The 26,095-nt window shown below is 34.5% G+C and overlaps 4 protein-coding genes across 12 annotated transcripts; 1 reads left to right on the top strand and 3 right to left on the bottom strand.

Moving 5' to 3' along the window:
* Nucleotides 1-1,638: 1,638 nt before the first annotated feature.
* Nucleotides 1,639-18,717, top strand: LOC138931998 (methionyl-tRNA formyltransferase, mitochondrial). Of its 5 annotated transcripts, none has more exons than XM_070293474.1 (7): nt 1,639-1,674; nt 16,619-16,777; nt 16,864-17,061; nt 17,155-17,277; nt 17,575-17,753; nt 17,868-18,062; nt 18,272-18,637. In XM_070293474.1, exons 2-7 carry the CDS (start codon nt 16,659-16,661, stop codon nt 18,451-18,453), a joined length of 996 nt encoding a protein of 331 aa, XP_070149575.1. In that variant the 5' UTR covers nt 1,639-1,674; nt 16,619-16,658; the 3' UTR covers nt 18,454-18,637. The 5 variants fall into 5 exon arrangements, with proteins under 5 accessions (XP_070149575.1, XP_070149551.1, XP_070149541.1 ...); XM_070293450.1 differs by lacking the exon at nt 1,639-1,674 and adding an exon at nt 18,699-18,717 and having other exon boundaries at nt 16,308-16,777; nt 18,272-18,484; XM_070293458.1 differs by lacking the exon at nt 1,639-1,674 and adding an exon at nt 16,309-16,477.
* LOC138931968 (E3 ubiquitin-protein ligase RNF13) lies at nt 8,386-12,262 on the bottom strand. 2 transcript variants are annotated; one of them, XM_070293337.1, is made up of 8 exons: nt 11,679-12,262; nt 10,640-10,971; nt 10,342-10,534; nt 10,038-10,249; nt 9,774-9,948; nt 9,498-9,656; nt 9,194-9,406; nt 8,386-9,105 (listed from the first exon to the last, which is right to left on the bottom strand). In XM_070293337.1, exons 2-8 carry the CDS (start codon nt 10,817-10,819, stop codon nt 8,879-8,881), a joined length of 1,359 nt encoding a protein of 452 aa, XP_070149438.1. In that variant the 5' UTR covers nt 10,820-10,971; nt 11,679-12,262; the 3' UTR covers nt 8,386-8,878. The 2 variants fall into 2 exon arrangements, with proteins under 2 accessions (XP_070149438.1, XP_070149447.1); XM_070293346.1 differs by having other exon boundaries at nt 10,640-10,842.
* LOC138937262 (uncharacterized) lies at nt 12,790-14,090 on the bottom strand. Its single transcript, XM_070303323.1, has 4 exons — nt 14,025-14,090; nt 13,650-13,939; nt 13,420-13,536; nt 12,790-13,243 (listed from the first exon to the last, which is right to left on the bottom strand). Exons 1-4 carry the CDS (start codon nt 14,088-14,090, stop codon nt 12,790-12,792), a joined length of 927 nt encoding a protein of 308 aa, XP_070159424.1.
* On the bottom strand, nt 17,764-25,249 carry LOC138931977 (PHD finger protein 14). 4 transcript variants are annotated; one of them, XM_070293375.1, is made up of 15 exons: nt 25,207-25,249; nt 24,983-25,085; nt 23,274-23,438; nt 22,826-23,071; nt 22,526-22,737; nt 22,309-22,463; nt 21,949-22,223; nt 21,428-21,883; nt 21,062-21,356; nt 20,769-20,991; nt 20,498-20,679; nt 20,281-20,419; nt 19,944-20,203; nt 19,724-19,832; nt 18,178-19,133 (listed from the first exon to the last, which is right to left on the bottom strand). In XM_070293375.1, exons 2-15 carry the CDS (start codon nt 25,023-25,025, stop codon nt 19,113-19,115), a joined length of 2,781 nt encoding a protein of 926 aa, XP_070149476.1. In that variant the 5' UTR covers nt 25,026-25,085; nt 25,207-25,249; the 3' UTR covers nt 18,178-19,112. The 4 variants fall into 4 exon arrangements, with proteins under 4 accessions (XP_070149497.1, XP_070149476.1, XP_070149486.1 ...); XM_070293396.1 differs by lacking the exon at nt 18,178-19,133 and adding an exon at nt 17,764-18,152 and having other exon boundaries at nt 24,983-25,230; XM_070293385.1 differs by having other exon boundaries at nt 22,826-23,068; nt 24,983-25,230.
* Between the last annotated feature and the right edge of the window lie 846 nt (nt 25,250-26,095).

Below are 26,095 nucleotides of genomic sequence, written 5' to 3'. Positions count from 1 at the left end.
AAGGGCGGTAGTCTGTCGAATCGCCGCACCCGAGACCTCATTGACATATCCCGAGGCACTACGCGTCGGCAACAACCGATCCAACAACCCGACGCGAACGTCACCCACAGAGAAGCGAAGTAAAACCCACGCTCACTCGAATCGAGTCGGAAACATGACAACGGTAAATGAACACACGGCGAGCTTCGATCACGGCGATGACGTCTCGATGATTCTTCGGTGGTGCTGAACGAGGGAGGGAGAAAGAGTGAGGTTATGGCGTTTCACCACTCGTACCACCACCGCTACCGCCAGCCACCCTCTCTCGCGCTTGCCTACACACCCGAGAGAACGGGACGACCGATATAAACTAACCGCTACAAATGACGAATTCCACGCGCGAACCGAAGATCGCACGCAGGAAGAAGACGGCGATATCACGGCAACGACGACAATCGGTAGACGTTAGCGGGTATCTCGCGACCACGGCGAAGATGAGGCGTACGAAGGGGCATTATTAAGAGGACGTCGTCATCGTCATCGTAGCGAGGGCCGACGCGACTCTCGCGACGCTGGATGTACGCGCTGGAGGCCACTCCGTGATACTCGGAACCCTGCTGCTGATACTGCTGATGCTGGCACCACCGTCGTCGCATCGGCGCATTGTCACCCCCGTGTGTGCAGCCTTGTCGCGGCGCGCCCGACGATTCCACTCTCCTCTCTCGGCGATAAACGGCGGCACGAGCCACCAGAAAATAATGCTCCGGACGGATGATCGTAGTAGATGATACTTGCGACGACGATGACGGGTCGGAGAATTAATCGCGCATCCACTTGTCGAATCGCGTAAGTCCAATGCCCTCGGTGAACGCTACGAAGATTTAGCCTGCGCGTTGATATTCCTTCCACCTTGATTCCGTTGTCCTTGTAATAGTTTGCAAAAAGATATCTATCTAACTTTACTCCCTTTTCTTTTTCTATCTCTCTTTATCTCACCTTAACACATCTATGATATCATTACGCGCACGGATAAGGATGAGACAATGTTCCATTTATGCACGCGCAAGCGTGTTCCTCCACGTCCCCGCGATCGGCCACGGGATTACCGATCTGTATCGATATATTGATAATTGATGTATTCGTTATTCCTTTCGTCGCGCGCAAACCTCTCGCGGTATCAATTTCTCGCGCTACCTTTTGACGTCAATGATTTATTATCGTGCACTTGGGATGTAAGAGGCGCTCGACGATCGTCGGGTACGATCGCGCGGGTATCGAGTGCGTCGATCGCGGGCGGATGAGGAAAGGGGGAACGAGGGTGAAAGGAAGGGACGTTGTTCGCGCGACACGAACGAGAGCTTCGAGAGGGTTACGGCGAATCCACTCTGTTCGCGCCCCCCCCCCCCCCCGAACGGGGGAGGATAGACCCGCGTCGGATTGCGCGGCGACACGGATCCGACGTATCCGGATGTTACCCCCCCCCCCCCCCGAGATAATAGCAAGTGCTCTTTCTCTTTTTTTCACCCCTCTATCCTATCCCCTATATATCCCTGTATCTCGGCTCTAAAGGACGGCGACGGCGACGGCGATGACGGCGGCGGCAGCGGCGACAGCGACGGCAGCTACGACGACGACGACAGTCGTACGTCGAGACGGGCCCGGCGATGGAAGAAGGGACGACAGGGAGCACAGCGGGTGAGCGCACCAGGCTACTAGTAGAGCACACACACACGCAACATGTACAACACACCACTCTTGCTTGCTTTGCGATCGAGCGCGCGCGCGCACGTATCGATACGACGACGTTACGAAGAAGAAGAGGAAAGAAGAAACACCGCGAAAAGCGCGACCCGCGCCGACATCGGGCACTGCGCGCCAGCTCGTTATCGGTTAGCTCCCGTACTACACGGACGTACCCGAGGATCCCTCTTGGAGAGACTCGTCGCAAAACTTCGGGGGAGAGCGCCCTCGCTCTATCTCTCTCTTTCCCGTGTCTCCCCGTGTCGCGCGCGCGCACCACGCATCGTCCGTCTCCCTTCTTTCATCACCCTCCCCTGATCATCCTCTTGGTACCCACTATTTCCATCTTCCTGCATCCCGTTCTCTGCCCGCATCTCTCTCTCTCTCTCACTCTCTCTCTCTCTCTCTCTCTCTCTCTCTCTCTCTCTCTCTCTCTCTCTCTCACTCACTTATCTGCTCCTGATATCTCTTTCTCTCTCGTGCACGTGCTCAGCATCTCCTCTCTTTTCATCCACGATTTCAACCCCTTTTATCCATCTCTCTTTCCCTCACTCTATCACTCTCGCCCTCGCGGGAAGAGATTTGCAGGGCGGATTCTTTCTCCTCGCGAAAATTGCGCCACCTGCGTTCTCGTCCTTGCACCCCTCCGATAACGCGATTCCAAAAGAAGGGTACCAGCAGGGTACGTTTGACGACGAGATCTTCCGTCGTCGTGATCATCGTCGCAACATCATCTGGCATTTAGGATTTTACATTTCTCGTTTGCGTATTTCAATGACGACGATGATGACAACGACAACGATGGACGTCATCGAGCATAAGTCGCCATCTTCGTTCTCGCGCCGCTCCCCATCCGGGGACGGCGGCTTCGAGCGCTTCCATCCCCCCTTCTCCATGCGACTCTTCCCCTTCGCATCCTGCACTCTTCATCATCCCCTCCGTCCGCTCGGCGCTACTCTCCTCGCTCACCCCCTTTCACTCGCCTCTTTCCTATCTTTCTTCATCCCCTTGCTCTTTCTCTCTTTCTCCGACTTCTATCTCTCTCATACCCTAAGAATCGCTAACCCCTTTCACTCCTTTCCCCCGTTTTTTCCACCTCCAATCTACTCTCGGCGCATACGGCGCTACACACGAGATCGCCTTCCAACTTTTCTACCCTCTCCTTCCCCTAACATCCGAATTCAACCCCCGCGGAGGGTTCTTCGCTAGCCTCTGTCTTCTTCTCCGTGGTTACCCTCCCTTTCCTTCCACCTCCTTTCTTTTCCTCATCTTTTTCGTTGCCTTCCCCTCGCTGCCAACTGGCCGATCCGCCCTCCCAGTGCCGACGAACGCGGTGCTCGCCGAAAAAAAAAAAAAAAAAAAAGAGAGGAGAGAAGCCGGCCCAAGTACGATCCTCGACTCTCTTGTGCGCGCGGCGCAGTATGGATTTGTGCTCGTTCCGAGATTCGAGCGACCCGAATATATATCGGCGGCGGCGGCCACGGCCGCGTCGCGCGTTATATACGTTTCGACTTCGATCGGCGTCGACGAGGTCGAGAGGCCGAGCCGAACCCTAGAGGGTGAGAGAAGGAGAGAAGAGAGAGAGAACAAGAGATCGGACCACGCGCAACCTGGGCTGACTTTGCATTCGTCTTGGCTCGACTTCCGATTACGAAGACCGGTAGGATGCACCACCTTTCTTCGTGGCATCCTCGAACGATCGAGACTACCTCTTTACGCTCTAGAACTGACTCCTTAGATTACAGAATCCTTGCGGAGACGCACGCGATAACGCTCATCCGCGAAGAAGCATCGTCGAAATGGCGATGCTCTTAGCATAATTCCATCAATTATCGCGATTCGCAAAAGAATTTGCGATATTTAATTACTATGGAATTACAGAAAACGATAGAGCCTATTATGTATAAAGCTCCATCAAGGATGATTAGTTTTCTATATATCTACGTATATATATCTATTTAGAATTATACATTTTTATCGTAATATAAAGTGGACATTTCTGTAAAAAAAAAAAGTATTCATAATAATAATAAAAATATTATAATAATAATACATCAAGACACAAATTATTCCTATTAATAATATGATTGAAATTTTATTTAAAGCTCTTTGCAACTTTCAATAATTTAACGGCTTTATTAACTTTCTTGTTATCGCAAACATAAAATGATAAGTGTCCTATTCATTATATATTGAAGCAACTTTCTGCAAACATTGATTATGTTAGTTAACTCGGTCTTTCCCACAATGGATAGTGACTACGCATTTCTTTCATTAATTTATTTATATAAATAAATTATTTTAATTTACAGATGCATATAGCGGAATAAATGCAAAAAGATATTGAAACTCTGTCGATTCTGGATTTGCATTTACAATTTCTTCTATCATTAAAAGAAAACGAAATCAGATCCACGCATACGAGGAACTGTCTTTGCGTGTGCATCCTTTTGCGAAAATAGCTGCTCCATCCGGCTATTTAAAATCCGGACCAGCAGAGAGATGGAGAGAGATAGAAAGAGAAAAGGGGAGAAAAAGTGGTATACTAAAATGTTGCACGAGTCGGGATATAAACGAAATCCCGAAACGCGCTCGCAGTGCCGTCTCTTATTGTCTCTAATCCTTAATAAACCTGCCTAATAATATCAATATTTAATCGCATTTCTAATATATCTCTGATTTCTCAGCTGATTAAATTTGATTAGCGATTAAATGATTAGCAGAAAAACTTCCACGCCGTCAACTAAGAGTTTGGAATCTTACGTGAATATCTATAATGATCTTTATCTTTTATGACATTTTTCTAAATTAAATGTGACTTTAACGAAATCATGTAACATTTTGTGGCTCAAAAGAGTAATCTTAAACAATTGTTAATTGTTAATTATTAGACCAAAAAGTTTTGATTATACAAACGTATTATAAAATCACCGTTCAACGGTAAATAGAGTGAGAACTCTCTAAGGCAACTTTTTCATTCTTGGAATTTTTCGGGAAGAGAGAGAGAGAGAGACAGCGGCTTTAGCAGATAAAAATAAATAATAAATCAATATCAAACATACATTTAAGAAAAATCTTTTCTACACTCAACACTAAAGCAACTTTCAAAACAGCATTAAATTCGCTCTTTCGTGCTGCATTAAATTATTGACGAAAGATATCGACATGTATTTAAATAACATTTTCTCCATTATCATGTTTTGTCTCCTGAAAATTATCTTATCTCATTATTATTATATTTATTATTTATTATACGGACAAGTTTTCCCTCGAGCGTATCAAGAAAGTACAGAACAACAATATATCAACAAAATCATAAATTATTCATAACAAGATCACATACACACGCGAAGAAACCCTTAAATCCCAGTTGGAATCATCGGTGAACACGTTGCTCGTCTCCGCGAGTGTATTCTGGTGTTAATATGCTTAAAACTTTGACTCTCTCGAACCATTTGACGGAAGGTGCCATCATCCTCGGGGACTACACCCCTGACAGAGAGAGAGAGAGAGAGAGAGAGAGAGAGAAGCGGAGCGCGTTTTCCGCCTCGGGACACATTGCGCACGCACCGATGTCGAGCCTCGCTTTTTCCGTGCAGTTCTGACATGCACGTGTACACATGTACACACATACATACATACATACACGTGCACGCCGGCGCGCCATCGCATCTTGTCGATGGTCACGTTGCGTGCGCGACCCGTATTCTCAAGGTGGATATGGAATTTGCGCATGACCATGAGTAAAGAGAAATTTTCGCGAATCGATAATACGCGACCAGCTGTAGCGACGGGTTAGTCACGCGGACAGGTTTCCCGTCTCGTCTCGTTGCTTGGTCCATCCGCGGATAACCCCCGAAACCACCCCCTTCAACCATCCTTCCTTGGAGCGCCTCTTCCTGACACACAGCTTTCGGCTCCTCGCGAAAGCAATTATGACACACATGTATTCGTCGCCCTTAGACATAAGCGATACATAATCTCGTATCATACATACATACATACATATATATATATATATATATATATATATATATATATATATATATATATATGTATATATATATATATATACATATTATCAGATACATGAAAGTCGTATATCCGCAAGATTATATTTTAGATAGAAAAGCGGAGTCTCTCTCTGAATAGATTCTCGAGATCAGTTTCTTACTCAATTATTACACTCGACAAATTTAAGAGTATACGCTCTCGCCGTTCCATGGATTAATAGATTCTAAATCGCCAATTTTAATCGCGTGACGTATCCATCATGCTGTACGCTTGCAAAAGTTACCGGTGATATCGTAGAGGAGAAAGAGGGAGGACAACGTGTCGAGAGCACGACGTGATAGAGGAAGGGAGCCCTTGGAGGGTCGCATCGGGGTTGCTGTGATAGCGAAGGTGGAGAGGACCATCTTCTCTTTCGGTCGTCGGGGGATGATGGGTAGACGAGTAGTTTGGACGTGTAAAACAGCGTAGCCGTCTCTTACCTACTGTGTACACGTCTTGAGGCGAGGCACAAGAGGCAAGGACGCGATATTGTACCGTCACGTGCGACCACTCGCCTCGTCGTCCCCGACTGTAAAGTGTTAGCCCCACTCTTAGTGCTTGTTCCTCGACCGTGGTACTGCCACTCTTCTCCCTCTGTCTATTCCGGCCCATCTTGAAAACCTCGATTGACTTGCTATTACTTGTGATAATTTTGATTTTTGATACAAGTCAATCGTGGAATCCGACAGGTTTTCACGATTTTTTCACCATTTCTCTATTTAGAGATCTTCAAACTTGTAGGACTCTATTTTTTTAAATCCTACTTCCGCTTTTCTATCTTTGATTTTCAAAGTGATAGATATTTTTTAAACGTAGAACCGTACATTTGTAAATCTATAGTTTTAGAAAGATCATTTCCGTATTAATTCGCAGTTTTTTAGCGTTTTTACAAAGATCGCTGGCTTGGTAAATTTAATGATTTGACAGGTATTCTTTTTACAAATTCTAATCGCTGTAATATTTATAAATTTTGAATATCATGTCTATTTTTTAGCTTTGTTCTGCTATTATCGAGATATATCGCTTATCAGCAAGGACGGTAAGTATGCCATGTCTTACGAGACTGAGACTATAGAAAGCATAGACTATTTTTATTATACTTTTATCGTAAGAAAAAAATGTCCATTTAAATGAAAAGAACGGAGCTACTTAACGGAGCTCGCTATCCTTTTTTAATGGGCGTAGAGTTGCCTCTTCTACTTTCCATAAAAGAGAAAGAGAAAGACATAATTTATTATATTAAACATCGCTATCTCCTTTGTTAAGTCTTTTACGAAGTCTTTTGCGATGTCTATGTATGCTCGTTTACGAGCAATCTGTGCTTTCTACATCTCCCTACTAAGGACAAATTATATGTAATACAATAAAAAAATATACATTTTATTTTTATTAATATATATCTATCGTTAAACAATAAAAGATAATAGCAAATATTCTCGACTTGGCAATTATAAAAACAAATAAACATATATTCCACATACTACTTATATATAATGAAATCTCTCCGATGCTATTTACAAATCTTTTTACAATCTTGCCACCTTACATCCTACTCACAGCTAATTTTTGTTTAAACAACATTATTTTTACTTTTCGAGATTAAATCACGTGTACATATATATATATGTATGTGTGTGTCTGCTGTATAAATAAGCAACATAATATTATTTGATACGAGTTTTTGTGACTTTCTCTGAATAAACTTTCGAGCGAATCTCTATAAAAACGTTATGATAAAATAATTGAGCCATAAATGTTGACGGCATTGATATTTCTCCATATTTGATTTAAAAATGATATACAACTATTACACATTAAAATCGTAGCAATTTTTGTTTCTATGTTTACGTTGATGAAAAATCGGATAAAGAGACGTTATGTAACAGTAACGAAATTTACATATAATTATCGACAGATCTTATTGTGTATATAGCCCATTTTATGTAATAAGTACTATATATAATCTACCTTTTTTTTATATAAAATAGTATAGTTAATTCACATACAGTTAATTAGCATATATGTTAAATAACAATATAAATTTTTCATAAAACTTAACATTAAAGATTCAACTTGATGAAGTTAATGTCTAAAGTCAAAATTTATTTTGTTGTTTATAGTATACTATGTCCTGCATTGAAAGGAATTTATATATTTTTGGTCTCTGTGACTGTTATATATATATATATATATTAATAGATAATATTTACAGATCCGATGTCAGAAACGGAGCTGCGCTCATCACTTTACACCTTTACGGTATCACCAGCGCTTTCGTCGCACTTAACGCCATTAACAATATTAACGTAATCACTTATTCATAAGTATATAATAGATCATACTTATATTTTGGTAACCAAATGACGAGAAAAATACGCGAAATAAATTTAATCTCGTGGATCGCAAAAATCAAGTAGGCCATATATATATGTATATAGTTGCTAAATTAATATACAAAATAATATGTTATTAAATGATAAATTGAAATTTGCACACGCACACGCACACAGACACACACATACACATGCACATACATGCACGCACGCCCAGCACAATCTTACCATATTTATTGGAAACAACTTTGATTAAGGATCAAAAGAAATAAAGCAAAATAAGACAACATATAATCTCTCTTAAATGTAAATAACAGATCGTTCATTATACACAAGATTTTATATGTCTCGCATAAATTTAATCTAAAATATATAAAATATTTCCCTCAAAAAAGATTCGCAGTTATATATAAAATATGGAGTTATTGATCCATGATACGTCATTGCATATGGTACTCGTCGCAAAAGAAAGGAAACATGATATATTTCATGATAATTCACCAGATAAATACTAGAAACATTAGCGCAAAAAAATATTTGGCATAAAACAAAATAATAATATCATTATTTGAGAAAAGTATGACAGAGTTCGCCTATATTAAAAAATACTACTTTTTTGGATTACCTGTGTTCTTATCCTACGTCGCTTCTACTATAATGCCGTGCACCATATTGTACCAATGTTCCTTCGTAACGAAGGAAAAGGAGAAAATGAACTTTCCAACGAACTGACGTAACGTATAATGATAGTCTCACATAGTTACATCAGGCCATTATGTAATGACGTCGTTCGTGTTCTGCGAACTATTGGCCAACACCGTTGTATTATGCGAAATTTCAATATGACAATCGGGGTTTGATGTCGCGAGATCTGTCACGATCTCGCGTCGCGATGGTGCGATTTCTACAATAGATGCGGGGAATTCTTCAGCGCCCGCGTACAAACTTACCGTATGTGGATTAGTGCTGCTACCCGAACGTTCTAACTCCTGTCGTTCACCTATAAATCGAAGAAAAATAATAGATTTTAAGCATATTTCATATAACTGCGTATACAGAATATGTGTATAATCAGCTAATGACCTCACCATTTATACTATGGCTATCGGATACGAGGAAATCACAAGCTACATTCATTGGCTCACTAGACCCCGGAAAAACATTATCTTCGGTAGTAGCGAACAACTGGTCGGAATCAGAGCTACTATCGCTAGAGTTATTAGTATCCTGCCTAATTTGTGATCTCCTGGCTCTATTAAAAGGATTCTCTCTCTGTCGCACGAACGTTCCTCCTTGTGTACCTAGAATATTTCTCTTCGAATTATTCGTAATATAGATGAATTACAACAAGTCTAAATTATTAGATTCCGAGGGAAAAACATCGGTGCGCACCTTGATGACCATCGCGAATGAGAGGCGTTGTGTCATCAGCATCCGAATCACTCTCATCGGTCACAACCTGCTCATCAGCCGCAAAAACCTTCCTTTTGCAAACAGGACAAACCCTTCGATTTTTTGTCAACCATGGGTCAATACATTTTGAATGATAAGCTAGAAAGTTGCGAACATGGAAATAATAATAATTTATTATTTTAATATATTTAAGATATTAAAAATTTTGATTTAAAAAATGAAATATCAAGTAGTTCGTTATTGAGAAATATGTACCATGTGCGCATGGTAAAACTCGTAACTTTTCTCCTTCCACATAATCGTCTAAACAAATAGCACATGTCTCGTATGGATCACCCTTTGTATACTTATGTATAGGAATCTTTTTTAAACTAGAACTAGGTAATCTATGCCTCCGTTGTCGCCTTCTATCTTTTATGCATCTAACAATCTGCGCAATATATCAATAATCAGTACTGAAAGCTGAAGCTAAGGAACATATTATACACGAGATTTTGACATATCACATCTACAACTTACCATAAAAGTAACAATGATTAAAAAACATATTCCAACAACAATAGCAAAGGGCAAGAGTAAGTGTGTATTGATATTGAACGGTAGATCATCGTTGATCAATAGAAAATATAACTGGTCGTATAAATAATTTTCTTTTATAATTAATCCTGTAACATCACCAACAAACACAGCCGGTATCAAAATTCCTACAGGATCCTTTGCTGACATTGGTTCTAGAATCAATTTTTTACAATGTATTTTGTTATTAATAAAAATACAGATAACAGTTTTACGTTCACTATTATTTAGTATCCATCTAATTTACCTAATTCATTGCTGTTTACATTGTGTACAATAACAGCATCGTATCCAGCTTCTTGTGCCATTCGTACTTTTATCTCAAAACTACAGTTGTAACGTCGTATTAAAACTATCCAATTACCATTGTAATCAGTAATATTAGGTGGAGCCTGTATCTTTTGGCATGCGCTGGGAGGATTGGCGTAAACTGCCATACCCTAATAAAATCATTAAAAAAAAATAATTTGTATATATATATATATATATATATATATATATATATATAATAGGATTTATATCATAAAAAAATTAAAGGGATGTACCTTAATTCCTTCCGATGGTATTATACCTCCAAACTTGGCAGGCATATCGCGAAACTCCTCTTCAATTTGATGTCTTGCCACTGCAGAAAATACTAAAATATCTGCACGACTGTATGTAGCATACAGAATCAAAAAGATAAGCCGCGATAGGACTGGATGGTTCAAACAACACCGTCGCATTTTGAACCAGTTTAAGAATCCACCTTTTCATCAATTTCAATATTTAATTAAGACTTTTCTTGAACGATTCATTATACAATTGTCAGATCTACTGTGGCAAATGTATCCAAAGTAGATAAAAAGTACATTGTAAAAAGTATAGTCAGCCTATTCTAGAAAAACAAATATATTCCATCTTATTTCTTGAACAATATTCTATTGCGTAAACTCGAATTAGAGTTTTAATTTCTATTCAATCCTTATGTACTAAATTCAAGATGCTCTTAATTTAATCATACAACAGTGATACACATTACGCATGATTCATAATAGCATATCAACAGAGCATATAGTTGAAGTAAACAAACAAGTTTTGAATGATCAATTTTTTATAATTTCAAATGCAAATATAATATAACGACGCATTTTCCAACAACTTTAAGATCCCGAGACAAAGCATTAATAGCGCATTTCGCGAGTGGCCATTGTAAAAATTTATCTTCAAGCAACGAAGAAAAAAACACTTTGATCATCCAATTAACGAAACGACGACGTAGTAACACCTGTTGTTGGCTATTTTCTTCTATGAAATGGCCCCCCATAAATGACCTCGGGATATAGATACGAACCCTCCCCCTGGACAAGAGAATGCCTCGATAACACACGCTGTCCGTGTATAGTATATTACATCAATTAATATGCGATGAGCAACGTAACGAGGCGCGTGTATGTATTCGTGCAGCGGATCAACACGACCGATTAGCCGAGCGTTATATCACGACTGTGCACTGTTATCAAATTACGCGAATTAGGTGGAATCGCGTAGAATTTTGGGAGCGAATCATTCTTCATTAATAATAAAAACGGGTGATATACATACTTCGAAATTGCCTGCGGCTCTCATTTAAACGCGACCACTAGTCATTGCGTATGCTCCTCGACTGGCCATTAATTAACAATAAGATAATATCTTCGACAATTTTCTTCTTGTCTCTCTTGAATTCGTGGAATCGAAAATATCTGTCTCTCCTGAGGGAACGTTTTCGCACTCTTTGTCGACGAATGCGATCGCTCGACGACAAAGGAGACGAGACGCGCACATTCACGACGAAAATCTCATGATCAGACGTTCGTTTTGAGGTTAAGTATATTGTACAATACTTTTGTACTAACTTTTGACTAATGTTATCAAATGATGAACGCGAACGGCGACAATATGACGACGAACGGGCGTCAATAAAAAATAGTTTGTTCGCCAGGTCAATGTCAGCTAAAGATCGTAATCACCTGACGGATCAAGCGAGCTGTCAGTCACGGCTAATGATACGTGCGTGAAAATGTCTAGAATTGCGTAGGATGCATAGGATGCATAGGATCTGACCAATCGTATATGTGCGTAGGCGAGGCGGATTTCGTATACAGAGCTTTGAATTATAACTAATAATAAGATTCCGGATATCATCGACGGAATTTATTAAAGACTGGCAACTCAGGATAAAGTTACGTGACTATCAAATGGATAGTCATAGTGATTCTGAGAATAATATATATATATATAGGTCTATCTAATATATATGAGAATAAAAAAATAGAACATATCTATAAATAATATACAACTAAAGTTTTTACAGTTTTTTGATTTATAGAGTATTAATTATTATTAAGTTATAATATATTTTAATAATATTAACATTATTAATTAATATATATTAATAATATTATAAATATATTTATAATATATTTATATATATTATTATTATTAATAATATTAATTTATAGAATACACTGTGTAGTATATATACAATTATCCTATTATCATATTTATATATGTCAAAGAATTGGATAATAAATGATAGAAATATTGTTTCTCTAAAATTTTAATATGGAAATAAAATAACATCATTTTTTACGCAGTTAAATTATATATATATATGCTTTACGCGTTTATGCTTTAATGAAAAATTATTTATGGATTATATTATTATATAAAATCATTTAAGAGGATGTACAATTTGCTTGGGTAAGCTAAGTTGTGTATATGACTTCGTATATTTTTCGATTAAATTTCCTTCTGAGAAAAATTGTTTTATATAAGTTGAATACTGTGTTCCACATAATCTTGATTCTAAATCCGTTATATTTTTACTTGATAGCATATTAATAACACCAGGAGGTATATTAGATATTGAAAACATATTAAAATATGATGTTATGTTACAGAAATTTTCATTAAATATCACAATAACAGAATTTCCAGCAAGTAAACTTTGCGTCAATCGGAAAAACAAAGTATTTTCATTTTCCTCTCTAAGAATAATAATGCCTTTTGGTTTACGAGTTATTATTAATTCTAATTTTTCATCTCGAGTGCAATATCCATTTGAATTTTCATAAAGACCTGCGAATTCTATACATCTTGATACTAAAGTTGATAATAGAAAATGACTAAAAAAAAATGTAATAAAAGATTATCAAGACTGAACTAACGCAAGTATACATATATACATTTATATGTATATATATATATATATATTATATAAAATAAGAGATACATATATTAAATAGAAATATATTTAAATAAAATATATATATTATGTATTTTTATTAACTTAACATACCGCTTGTATTCTAATGTTTTTACAAGTGTAGATAATACTTCTAGTCTAGAAACAATGGAATTAGCATGCCAAAGTTGGAATCCTTTCTCTGCTGATTTAACACATCTCCTAATATCATCGCTACAATAACAATAAATTAATTACAAATTTAATGCGTTTTATTAAATTTTTTAGGTCACAAAATTATATTGTGTAGTTAAAAAAAAAAGATAAAAGAATGAGCGTATTCATACTTTGTTGCATGTGCAAATATTTTGTCGTTATGTTTCCAATACATGCCTTCCACAGGTTTTTGCCACATGCCATCATAAAACAAATTATAAATTTCCTGATGTTTTTGGTAATGTTCCAAATTTGGTTTTATAGGCTTATAACATGGAGTTACATCAAGTATATGTGAATTTGTTTTGTCGATACTATTCATAATTACATGATCCATCAAGTTGTCAATTATTTTTGCAAAAGGCACAAACAGGACGCCACCATTAAATTCCATATGTGTATTTATGAATAGGATATCTCTCTGAATAGTGAAAAAAAGATATCATTGTAATAATATTCAAGATAAATTCTTGGCGATGCTATATTATATAATTTAAATGATGTACATCTAAGTATGAGGCTAAGTTCTTTGCAGTTATAATATCCTCTGACCATATAGATATGGTGCTCATTATGCTCCCATGAGGTGGTGTACTTGTAAGTGTAAGTAATTCTGTATGTGATCGAAATGTAGAAATGGAACACTTTAAATAATTAAGGTATTTTTGTGAAAATATTGAGAATTTTTGTCTTATAGATTCTTGAATCCAAATTTTATTTAAATTAAAGTTATCTATTATCATTAAACAGTTAATAACCGCATATAAGTCTGAATCTTCTAAAAGTATCATTTCATTGCTCTGATCTGTGTAAATTTAAAAGATTCTAATTATAATATATAAGATTTAAAAAAAACACATTTTTACATTACATTAATAACATATTTTCCTTACTTGATGAGTCATTTATCATAATCTTAATATAGTAAAAACAAATTTCGCTCATGATCAATGCTGAATTGTCTCTAGAATGTAAACATAATATATATTTTGTATGTGTATGTGTGTATAATTCATAATATTTTAATATTAAAAGTAAAACATTAATTAAATATCGCATATAATAAATATAGTTAAACTTTTAATAAATAGTTACATGATAGCACGTTCCAAAAATAAAGTTATTGCTTCATCCCTACACATACTGAAAACTGTAAGCATTAATGACATAGGTATATAATGTTCCTTATGTGAATACTCTGCCTTATCTACAAAACAAATTAAAAAAATAAATATACTTAAAAGAATAAAATAAAACATAAAAATGTCATTAAAACAATGTAATCAATATTTTACAATTGCAAGGATAATATTATACCATAGTCTTGATTAAACGTAAATTGGGCACCATAATAATTTAAATATTCGACAATAGCAGTGACTACATCTACATGTTTACAAATAGATACAAAATAAAATAAGTTTGCTTCTATTATAGTTGCTGTTTCAAAGAATCTGTATAAATACAAAAAGAGAAGCTATTAAAAAATAATGATAAAAATAGAATTTTTTATATTTTTATCATATCACACTATATCATACTGCATCTAAATATTAAATCTTTATTTACCTTTCTGACAAACTCTTAATACCCTTATCTTTTATTCCGTTGGATAAATTAATTAGTGCTGTTAGTACTTGCTAAAAATACATATTTACTAAAAGTATAGATAGATTAAGGATATATTAAGGATTTTTATTTTCAATACTGATATTAAATTTTTTTATATTTTACTTTAAGAATATATTTTTATATGTATTATATACTCACTACTTTGGTGGCAAACTGATATTCGAAATCAGTATAATATTTGCTTATAATTCTTACTCGGTCATCCATGACTTTATCAGATTTTACCAAGTTTTTCGCAACAATTCATAAAAAAAATTGAAGATACATAAGTATCTGCAATTGATTAATATTCTCGCTGATCCTTGTACAGTAATACTAAAAATAAATGAAAATGTCTTTTACTCTTGCAAAATAGACAAAATCTTTAATTTTGAAGCAACAAACTGTTCACAAAAGCACTGTTCGTATAATCAAGTTAATATTTTCGTGCTATTACTGTGAGTATAACGGAAAAAAATTAAGGGGAAACATATTATGTAAACACACACATATATATATTATCATATACATTGTTTACATCATAAGGACATCTGTACATGTTTTACATAATATAAAGTTTGTCGAATAAAACTTATTTTTCTGTATCATGTTAAGCATTTTATAAACATCTCGCATAATAATTATTACGAATAAAAAATAAATCTTGATCATTTAAAACTATTATTGCAAGTCTTTACATTTGATTATGGTACGATTTGAATGCAGAGATTGATTATATCGGATAAAGAATTTTCTGGAATTTCTATCATGAGATTTTAAAACTTTATATTCTACATATATAATAACATTCTAAAGATTGTCGTTTTAAACAAAAGAGATGTGTCTGTAAAAATGTGAAGAATAAAATAAATCTAATCAGCCAGCTACAGTTGATAGCATAGATATATAAAATACATAGAGGCATGCAGAGTTTTCAGATAAACGCAAGCATCGAAATACGATCTTGTTCGTTTTCTTTGGGATACATTCGGTTCGGTTATATATATTCGTAATTATAAAATAGATGAGTGGTGTTCCATCTATGTATTTTATATATCTATGGGTCATCCACAATATGACATAATTTATATTTCCTCATGGACATAGACGTCCATGTGTTCTCTATTTGTTCTCTATGCTTGAAGAACGTGAACTCGTATAATTTATATATTAAAAGTTTCTAAAAGATTTTTTATATATACCTTATAATCTCCGATATATATATGGGAATAATGCTGCATTATTATTACACAAATATGAAAACAATCTTAAATCTCTTCATTTTTTAAACATCCTCTCGTACTCTAGTATAAAGAAAAGTAAAATCTCTAACGAAAGCGAAATCAATGTGCGTGCAAATGTCACATTTCGACAGTATGAATGTTAATAATCACGAATTTTCTATGTAAAAAAAATACAACAATATGTTGAATATCAATTTTTTATCACGTGTAATAATGAAATATTCGTACTTTCTCACAATATTCAGAAGTAATGGAAAAACGCGTGAGGTAACCTCTTGGAATCGTATGTATCATGTTCGAAAAAGAAAATTGCATTCAATTCCAACAAATGGTTCATGGAATGTATTATTTTTTGGAACGGATAACTTTGCTCTCGAAAGCTTACAAAGTTTGTATAACGAATAGTTAGTACTTTATCGATAATTATTCCTTGATTTTATATTATGATTGTTAAAAAAAAGTGCAAAACATTAAAAAAATTTTTATGTAGCAGAACCAAAAATCTAAGCCGATTAGAAGTCGTATCGGCTTATAAAGGGAAAAAGAATGTTATAATACAATATGCAGAGGAAAAAGGAATTAATGTTAAGCAATGGCCTCTTGGAAACGATCCACAAGATTTTCATATTGGGATAGTTGTTTCTTTTGGCCATTTAATACCATTAAATATTATAAATTCTTTTCCATTGTAAGTTGTTTTATCTTAACAAACACACATACATACATACATAGACAGATTGTATTGTAATATATGCATTAATGTATCTATTTTTTACTACAGTGGTATGTTAAATGTTCATGCTAGTCTATTACCACGCTGGAGAGGAGCAGCTCCAATAATTTATTCCCTAATTAATGGAGACACACAAACAGGAATTACAATCATGAAAATAATGCCAGAAAAGTAAGCTTTTTCTCTTACTTTTTTTTTTAAATGTATATTCTTTAACTTGAAAAATAAAGGATGCCAAAAATTATGTGATATATGAGATAAATTTATATACAAGTTTAGTCTTTTTCATAATATAGAAATGTAATAAATATTTCATTTTTTTTTTTCAGTTCTTTAATCAATAAAAAATGTAGAAAGCAATCTACGCTCAAAATTCATTGATAAAAGAATGAATACTACATAATTGAAACTGACTCTATGCCATTTTGATTGCAAATATATTTCCTTATTATTTTCATGTTATTGCAGATTTGATATTGGAGAAATCATAGTACAAGAAAAATTAGATATTCATCCAGATGAAATTCTACCAGAATTATATATCAAGTTAGCAAAAATGGGTGCAAATATTTTAGTTGATGTAATAAGAAAATTGCCACAAATATTATCTTTTTCGAGACCTCAGGAAAAAATAGGCATAACATATGGTAACTTTATTGTCTTTTACTTGTCCTTTTACTGTCATGCTAAGTAATAAAATACAATGTTTCAACTAATTAAATTTGTTGCTATTAGTATTTTTCAATAATTATATATTGTAGCACCTAAAATTACATCAAAGATTTCTTTGGTGAAGTGGGATGAGATGACTGCGAAAAATGTATATGATCTGCATCGCGGTCTTCTAGGATTGTATCCATTAACCACAAAGTTTGGTGATAAGACAGTAAAATTATTTGATGTTCAGCAGATGTCGAAACCGATTAGCGGAACAAATGCGGAGAATGATGTACCAGGTAATCGATCAATCGTCATTCCTGTATGTGATTCAGTACAGCACTAAATCAATTCCAAGAATTGTGAAACGTTAAACCTTCAGTTTATTCCTAGGAAAAAAAAATTATTTATCTGAAAATATAATTATATACATAGATATACATACACATATGGCGTTGCATACTATTTTTGGATAAAAGGTATATGATTGATACGAACAACTTTCCAGGTTTGGTGAGATTTGATCGGAAAAGCAGTGCATTAATTGTGGCGTGTAAAGGACCGAGTTGGATCTCAGTAAAAAGAGTAATAATGGCAGGTCATTCACCTATGAGTGCGATGGATTTTAGAAATGGATTTATGCAGGGCAAAATGAAAGAAAAGATATTTTTTCAGAGTAATGTAATATAATTTACAGCGCCACTTTTTTGTCTCAGACACTGTAAGATTCTTTTGTAACTCTATGATAATTTCATTGAGAAACAGATAATATTAAAATTTTATTTACTACAATAGCAAGATTTATATAACTTAGAATGTACAAAATGTAATATTGACGCACTGATTTTATCACGAGAATAAAAAGTTGTTTATTTATATATAAATGTTTTCTTAAACATGGAATATTTATAAAGTGCTGCTCTTGTTCATTTCAGATTTTATATTTTTGCATGAAAACAATATCATGGTTTCTTGTCTCATCCGACAATATTCTTTTGTATATTCCTTTTATATTTTGCTACAAATTTATTTAATATCTCTTTTCGCAGAATGACTACAATATAAAACTACAAAGCGTTACGAAAAAATCGATAAAGAAGTAATAGGAAATAAGTAGCGCGAACTAAACTAAGATTCAAATAAATCATTTTTAAATGATAGTTTATAATAATGATCTTTTCGTAAAACTAGGTTTTCTTTAAATTATAGCAAAATTTCTCCTTTGTTTTCATATCTTACAAAAAAAAAAGAAAAATAAAAAACAAAAAAGAAACAGTAATGACATTGAATGCCTTATTTCTTATTTATTTGAACGTAGAATTGTAGTTGCAGATAGAAAATTGTTGATATTAAGTCTCAGTTTCAGAGGCCTGAAATAAAAGAAATATGTTTACTACAAAAACCTTTTTCTTTTATTACATTTAATAAGCAGAGTGATATATATATCCCCATTGACAATATTTTAAGCGGAAGACACGAAATAGTTCAGAATACTTCAATGTATTATTTAGTCTGCTGCAAAGTAAAATCGAAAATAAAAATAAATATAATTTAGTTTGCATCAGACAAAAAATTTTCTGTTCCCATTTCCCTGTAATATTAATTTATGCATTGTCACGAGACGATGCCTATAGTTTCTGTTTGATTTACACACCACGAAGCCAAATTAATTAATTATTCATATATATTTCAGATTAAAGTACTTTATATTTTGTCACATATCTAATATTTTTTGTCTCTATAAACTATATGTATAAGAAAAAAGAATATATTGTAGGCCGATTAAAAAGACAAAGAGAAAAATTACCTAAAAAATGTTTTGTACAACTATTTATTAAAGATTTCTATATGTATTATATGATGCATTTAATATATGTATATGTATAACAAAATGAAAAGTACATCAATCTCTAATATTTTAAAAATATTGTTTACGAACAGTAAAAATTTATGAACTTACACTAGGGTCGCAGTCGGCACAGTGCCAAGAATAGCCTCTTCTCTTTGGAGACTTTTTTACAGGAGGATCTAAGCATGTAAAGTGATAGCACTTCTTACATTCATCACACCTAAAGCGAAAAAGGTTAAATACATAGTAAAGTATCATACAATAACATATTGCAATTCTAAGCATTTTAAGATTTAAACTATCATAGAGAGTTGTTAATTTCAAAACTTACATAACGAGATTTTGGTTGGTACCAGGAGTATCACAGACATTACATTGCGTCATAAGGTCCGTATCTTTCCCTCTCTTAGTTCCCGTCGATAGCCGACCACTGCTATTTACAGACACGTTTATGGGAAGGACATTTACAACTGGTGGTGGCACAGGTGATGGTGGTGGCAATGTGATTTCGGTACTCGTAGAAGTAGCTACGAACATTTGTGGACTCGATTCTGAAGCTGCATCTCCTTCCGGTCGTGGAATTGATTTTATCTGCGTGCAATTTAATTTATTGTTCAATGTTTGAATCTATAAAGCTAATATAATTAAATAAAAAAATAAATAAATACTTTTATTGTAATCCTTCTGTGAAATTCTGGTTGACTTTGAATTTCTGGATTTTCTATGTCTAAACTTTTCCGTTTATGTTTTCTTTTTCTCTGTTTGACTCCAGTAATTGGATCTGGAGAATATCTCTTATGTTTTTCCCTAATAAAATATTTAAATAAATTATATTTTGAAATATAAGTAAATAGTAAATTATTTATTATACTATTTTATGTATACCTTCTTCTCTTCTTCCCACTTTTTTGAGAGACAGATTCTGTCCCATCTGCTGAAGCTACCATGTATTCTGGTGAACCTTCTCTTATAGTGATATTATTAATAGATTGTTGATTGTATATTGATTCAGTTGTCTGTGCAAGTTCTATAGTTGATGGTTGCGGCCCTATTGGTTTAATTGTTAGCTGTGAAGATACATTTGTTTGTGTATTACATATTAACACATTAAATGTAAATGTATTAAATATAATCTTCCTAGTTTTAAAATAAATACTTTTGGTGTGGCATGTGTGTCAGGAGCAATAATGTTTGTTATATTGCTAGCGGAATTCTTAAGCGTAATAGGTGTGCTTGGGGTCGTGGTTGCCTGTACTTCCTGCGGTGGTGTAGATGTCGAATTGGCATCATCCTTACAGTGCCTTAATTTGCGTGGCGCTGACGTGTCTACGCGTTCCACTTCCGATCCCGACGACTCTTTATCGCATTCTGAGCATTGCCTGCAAATTGCAATATTGACAAATTTTAATATAATTGAGACATTATATTTTTTTATATCTTTGTACGCACCAACCCATCTGTCTTGTTTTCTTAGGCATTCGTGCTAGAGGTGGACTCAAACAGGATAAATGATAATGCAAGTGACACGTGTCGCACTTTGCGAGAAGATGCTGATTGGTCGATCGTCTACAGATACCGCATTGATGCCGTAAAGTCGTAAGCTCGCTTTTGTGATTTTGTTCTTGTGCTGCCTGACTGCTCAACACTCTACCCTCACGTATACCTTCGGCACCTTTACCCATGGGTAGCGGAAATCCAACGCCCATTTTTAAAGCGGCTGCCGTAGGTACGCCTAATCCTGTACCTATAGAACAGAAAATACATATATATCATTATGTATTTATTATGTTTAAAAATTCAAACAATGCAATTTACCAAGCGTAGGTGCTATCCTTGGCTTCGCTAAATCGGCGATCGACGGTAGGGGCTTCGCGTATCCGGCATTCTTAAGTACTTGATGATACAGCTCGATCTTTCCTTTTAATGTCAAATTTACTTTGATCTGCTCCTCATTATCCTTCATTACTTCGTCATATTTTCTATCCAATCTTTGTTGTTCGTTCAATAATTGCGAATTAATGTCGAGAAGTTCCTGTAACCGTCTCTTCATAGACGTTACGCGTAAATTGCGATCCAAATAATAGCCGATAAATTCTACGCTAAAGGCGGGAGCGATATGCCACTTCTTTCTAACGTCCACTAACGCCACCAGTTGAGATTCTTGTGCTTCTAATGCGGCCGTATCTACGCCCATCAGTTCGGCTTTCTTTGCCAGTTGGCGGCAAGCAGAAGCAGATGTAGTTAATAAGCGTGGCATCTTTTGTGTCGGTACTGTAATTAATATGTTATTAGAAATATATTTATATGTTCGTATGACAAAAAAAAAATTAACCTACCCCATGGAGGTGGACGCGACGCTTTGTGAGCTAAATATTTATGTCTATGTTTTGCCAATTTTCTTTGAATTCTACATTGTTCGTCTGTATCTAAATGATTGGGCTGCTTCAACACCTGTTGTCGATATTGCGCACGCAATTGCAAAGCTAACCAATTACGTCTACGTCTACGAACAAGAGATTTATCAGAATGCAATTTGCAATGCGCATAGAATGGATCAGCTTGATCGACTTCTTCACTGTGTGCCTCGGATAATAAGCCTTCTCTCTGCGCGCTATAAAAATAATATTTTGCATTATAAACTTATAACATAAACTTTAAAAATGTAAATTGAGATGCGCGCTCTCTGAAAGTATTACCATGTCACGTGAAAATACGTATGGCACATTCCAGCATCACATTCGATGCATACGCCTGTGCGTGCATAACGTGAATCTTCACACAAAGAGCATGTTTTTGCACCCCATTTGCTGTATGCCATCTCGAATAGTGTTACGCTCGACAAACGATCAACCTAAAATACATAATTCATGAAATTATATGAGACACGCATTACACGATATGAGATTAACTTACTTCGCCGAAAGCAACACCAGGTACATAAAGGGCGCATACTAAATGAACCCATTTTCCGACATCTGTCTCTTTAAAAATTCCGCCTCTGTTAGGGCACAGCTCGCATGATGGATCTTCGATTCCTGCACTACAAGCTTCGCAGAACCAAGGTGCTGATTGACATAGGGAATCAGTACTCGAGAAACTTTCTACATCAGATACACCATAGCAACCTAAAATTTAATGTTTATTTATATATTCAATACCTTGTATAGTGTAGAAATGATTTTAAACATATTTTAAATTAGATTTTAAACAGACCTTCGTGAACACTAACTCCACAACCATCACATTCAACGATCTCGTTTATGTCATCACTTCTGTCTCCTAAGCAACCGCAACAAATTAGCATTTTATTTAGTTTCTCATCGAGAGGAGCCCCCTTTAAAGCTTGCTGGTGAGCTTGTTCGATAACATCTCCTACAGTTAAGCCAGCATTGTCTTTTCCTCTCAATAATGGATCATCTAATGAATCATCGGATTCCTCAGATGCATCTTCCTCTTCTTCTATAAAAAACATGTTTTGTTAAAATTATTACTTATAAAAGATTGTATGTGTAAGACTTATAATATGCAAGTCAATTTCCTTAACTTTCTTATCTTCATAAAATACTTATTCTTACAATATGTGCATTTTAATATTATTCTTCTGTTGCCATTAGTACATAAGATAATTTCATAACACTGCACAACATAAACAATAACTTACCTTTACCAACATCATTAGAATCTACTGAATCATCATCCGACTCTTCGCAATGATCCTCAATTCTGAAATCACTATCATCTGAGCTTTCACCTAGATCAAAGTCGAGCAAAGACTGCTGTGCTGATTCCACTGGTTTTACTCTTCTCTTTTTGGGATCTCTCTCAACTGTAAAGAATAATTTGATTTTTCTTTTATCCAAATATATTTTTGATATAGAGAAACATATGTTTGTCGCTACTACATATTGATGTAAAAATAACAATGTTTATAAAAGCAATAGTATTTATTGCTGACAAAGTATTAGATTAAAATTTCCATGGAAAAAAATGTATAAGGAATAATAGGTTATGTTTGTACTTAATTCTGAACATACATGTGCTAGTCATAATGTTTTCAATATCTTTTCCGACTTTGATTATAATCTGAATATTTCTCTGTAGCGCGAATTATCAATTACTAAACTTGCACAAAACCCCTAACATACTGGAATATTATACAATTTTAAAAGCCTCCCATATATTGTACACATCAAGCACGTCACTTGTACATACATACGTACGTATGATGTACGCTGGTGGCTGGTGGTTACGTTACCGGTATGTTAGGTTAATTTTATATGTCAGTAAACGAAGCTACAATAATAATAAAGTAGTTGGTTGTAGTTATTATCATGTATTCACAAAAGGAACAAACTAGGTTATTGTTATCATATGCACTTGCTGATATAGAATTAATTATGATTGTTACAATAATGATAATGATAGACATTAAAATTACAGGAACAATAAAGACAATGTAGTACAGAGAAATACAATACATGTATATTGATATTATAGAATAAGTAATTCATAAAACAATATGCATTAATCAAATGATAATTAATATTGTTCATATCTGATGCATAAACTTTTATAATTTCATGATAGTATGATAGTTATAACAATAGCAGTAAATGACAGTACAATAATGATACAAAAAAAGTAAAAAAATAAAAATATATATATCCTAAAAAGAAAATAATGTTTGTCCATAAAATGTTTATACAATTTTTTTACAAATAAAAATATCTTATATTTGTAAATGTAATTTTTTTTAACAAAATTATATATGAATATTTTGTATTAGATGTAATATAATCATTTATCTAATGTATATGCATATATATTTTTTATTCATTCAATATTATTATCATTATACTATCATACTCTCATGAAATAACTGTAAAAGTTATGAATAAAATATACACAATATTATTATTTAATTAATGCATTGTGTGTGAATTATGTATCCTATAATTATATTAATATCTATTATATTCCTGATGAATTACTGTTCTTATTACAGAGGAGATTTATATAGAGAAAATTATATAAATATTGTATATTTTTAAATATTCAATATTTAATATAAACGTCTAAATTTTGTATGTAAAATGATTTGTCCATTATTAAATTATACCATTTGTTACTTGACAAATTAAAACAATTTGCGATCAGCACTTTCGATATTTAAATGTCGCTACAAAGTGAGAAAAATAAATTACTGATCTTTTATCATAGTTACTTGCTACCTACAATCGACAAACATCTTTTGCATTTGCAAAACTGTGTAGTTTCAAGTCCTTTGTGAACGAATCAATAATGCGAATTCCTCTTATCTTATCACGCAATTGATAGATTGAATCGTTTATAGATTATGTCAAAACTTACTCATCGTTTTGTACAAAAATCCAACGTCGTCTTCCTGCGACATTCTTCGCCGTCGCAAATCCTATTCACGAAATGGGACGAAAAATATGTCTCATCGGCTTTCCTAGGGACAAAAATTACGTTCAAACGTGTCCCGAGCGTTGTCCGCAGGACTTTACTGCGTCAAGCAGATCAAAATTCGCAAGGATATCGAATGGTTTTGACGAAGAAACGAATTATTTTACCGTCTGCGTTGTCCTGTCTACACGGCGTCCGTACATCTACGATACGGCGCTGATGTACCATGATGTATTTACGAGGTCCTTCCGCGGGAAGTTCAAGTTCTAATCTGCTAAATTAAAAGTAAAAAAGTTAACGTTAATAATGTTTGTCACGCGAATATATATATATATAAATTTCATAAAATAACATTTTATTAATCATTGAAATACAGATCGTTTCCACGCGTTTTTCGACGCAAGAATCTGAATTTAAATTTTATCTTAGATTTTTAAACCATCAAAGATTGTTATTTTTACTACAAATTTATATAATTGATTTTGTAATTTTTATTTCTTGCAAAAATAATTTTTTTAATTCATCAGTTAAATTCGTTAGGAATTGCACGTACTTCGTATTAAATGACAAAAATATTGGTTCATTTTCCAGTATTTTTTCTATAAAGTATATATGAAATAAAGAAATATAAATATTTAGAGAAATTTTCAAAATAACTTGATAGTAATATAGTATATAATTACGTGTCTAAACGATAATTGCAGATTTCCTCTCTTTCATAAATATTTAATAGAGTAGCTGTCAGATTACAATAACGGCCAATATGGCGCTTTTGAATCGCGCGGGCAAGGTATTCCTCTCGTTAGCCGAAGGATGGCGAAGGTAACCGAAAGTCGTAAAAGCGCCATTCAAATTCGATCGCGAACAATGCAAGACGTTAAGCTTTTCGGTGAGGTGAGATTAAACGAGGAAGCAGGCGATCAATTCTCGTGTTTTTTTTTTACTAACTAAGCTAAAAATAATAGAAGAAATAACTTTTTTACAGGTGATTGCCGTTTGATTTGAGAATGCTAATGTATACGATTCGCAAGAGTAAGTGAGCAGGTTAGTATTTTT

This window comes from Polyergus mexicanus, unplaced genomic scaffold, assembly GCF_030449975.1.
Source record: "Polyergus mexicanus isolate NDT 795.1 unplaced genomic scaffold, iyPolMexi1.0 SCAF_1, whole genome shotgun sequence".
In the NCBI taxonomy this organism is placed as follows: domain Eukaryota; kingdom Metazoa; phylum Arthropoda; class Insecta; order Hymenoptera; family Formicidae; genus Polyergus; species Polyergus mexicanus.
The sequence above is the reverse complement of the archived record's forward strand: the minus strand, read 5'-3'. Positions and strand labels throughout refer to the sequence as shown.

Excerpts from the sequence above, each read along its gene's own strand:
- LOC138931968 (XM_070293337.1), bottom strand. The coding sequence starts at position 10,819 with ATGCGACGGTGTTGTTTGAACCATCCAGTCCTATCGCGGCTTATCTTT. Across the intron at positions 9,657-9,773 it reads AGTTTTACCATGCGCACATG|CTTATCATTCAAAATGTATT; the intron begins GTACATATTTCT and ends GCAACTTTCTAG. Across the intron at positions 9,106-9,193 it reads CGATAGCCATAGTATAAATG|GTGAACGACAGGAGTTAGAA; the intron begins GTGAGGTCATTA and ends TTCGATTTATAG.
- LOC138937262 (XM_070303323.1), bottom strand. The coding sequence starts at position 14,090 with ATGAGCACCATATCTATATGGTCAGAGGATATTATAACTGCAAAGAAC. Across the intron at positions 13,940-14,024 it reads ACTTAGCCTCATACTTAGAT|AGAGATATCCTATTCATAAA; the intron begins GTACATCATTTA and ends TTCACTATTCAG. Across the intron at positions 13,244-13,419 it reads GTAAAAACATTAGAATACAA|TCATTTTCTATTATCAACTT; the intron begins GCGGTATGTTAA and ends ATTTTTTTTTAG.
- LOC138931998 (XM_070293450.1), top strand. The coding sequence starts at position 16,554 with ATGTTGAATATCAATTTTTTATCACGTGTAATAATGAAATATTCGTAC. Across the intron at positions 16,778-16,863 it reads CAAAGTTTGTATAACGAATA|CAGAACCAAAAATCTAAGCC; the intron begins GTTAGTACTTTA and ends ATTTTTATGTAG. Across the intron at positions 18,063-18,271 it reads TGCGGAGAATGATGTACCAG|GTTTGGTGAGATTTGATCGG; the intron begins GTAATCGATCAA and ends ACAACTTTCCAG.
- LOC138931977 (XM_070293375.1), bottom strand. The coding sequence starts at position 25,025 with ATGTCGCAGGAAGACGACGTTGGATTTTTGTACAAAACGATGA. Across the intron at positions 20,992-21,061 it reads AAAACAAGACAGATGGGTTG|GCAATGCTCAGAATGCGATA; the intron begins GTGCGTACAAAG and ends TGCAATTTGCAG. Across the intron at positions 20,680-20,768 it reads ACACACATGCCACACCAAAA|CTAACAATTAAACCAATAGG; the intron begins GTATTTATTTTA and ends GTATCTTCACAG.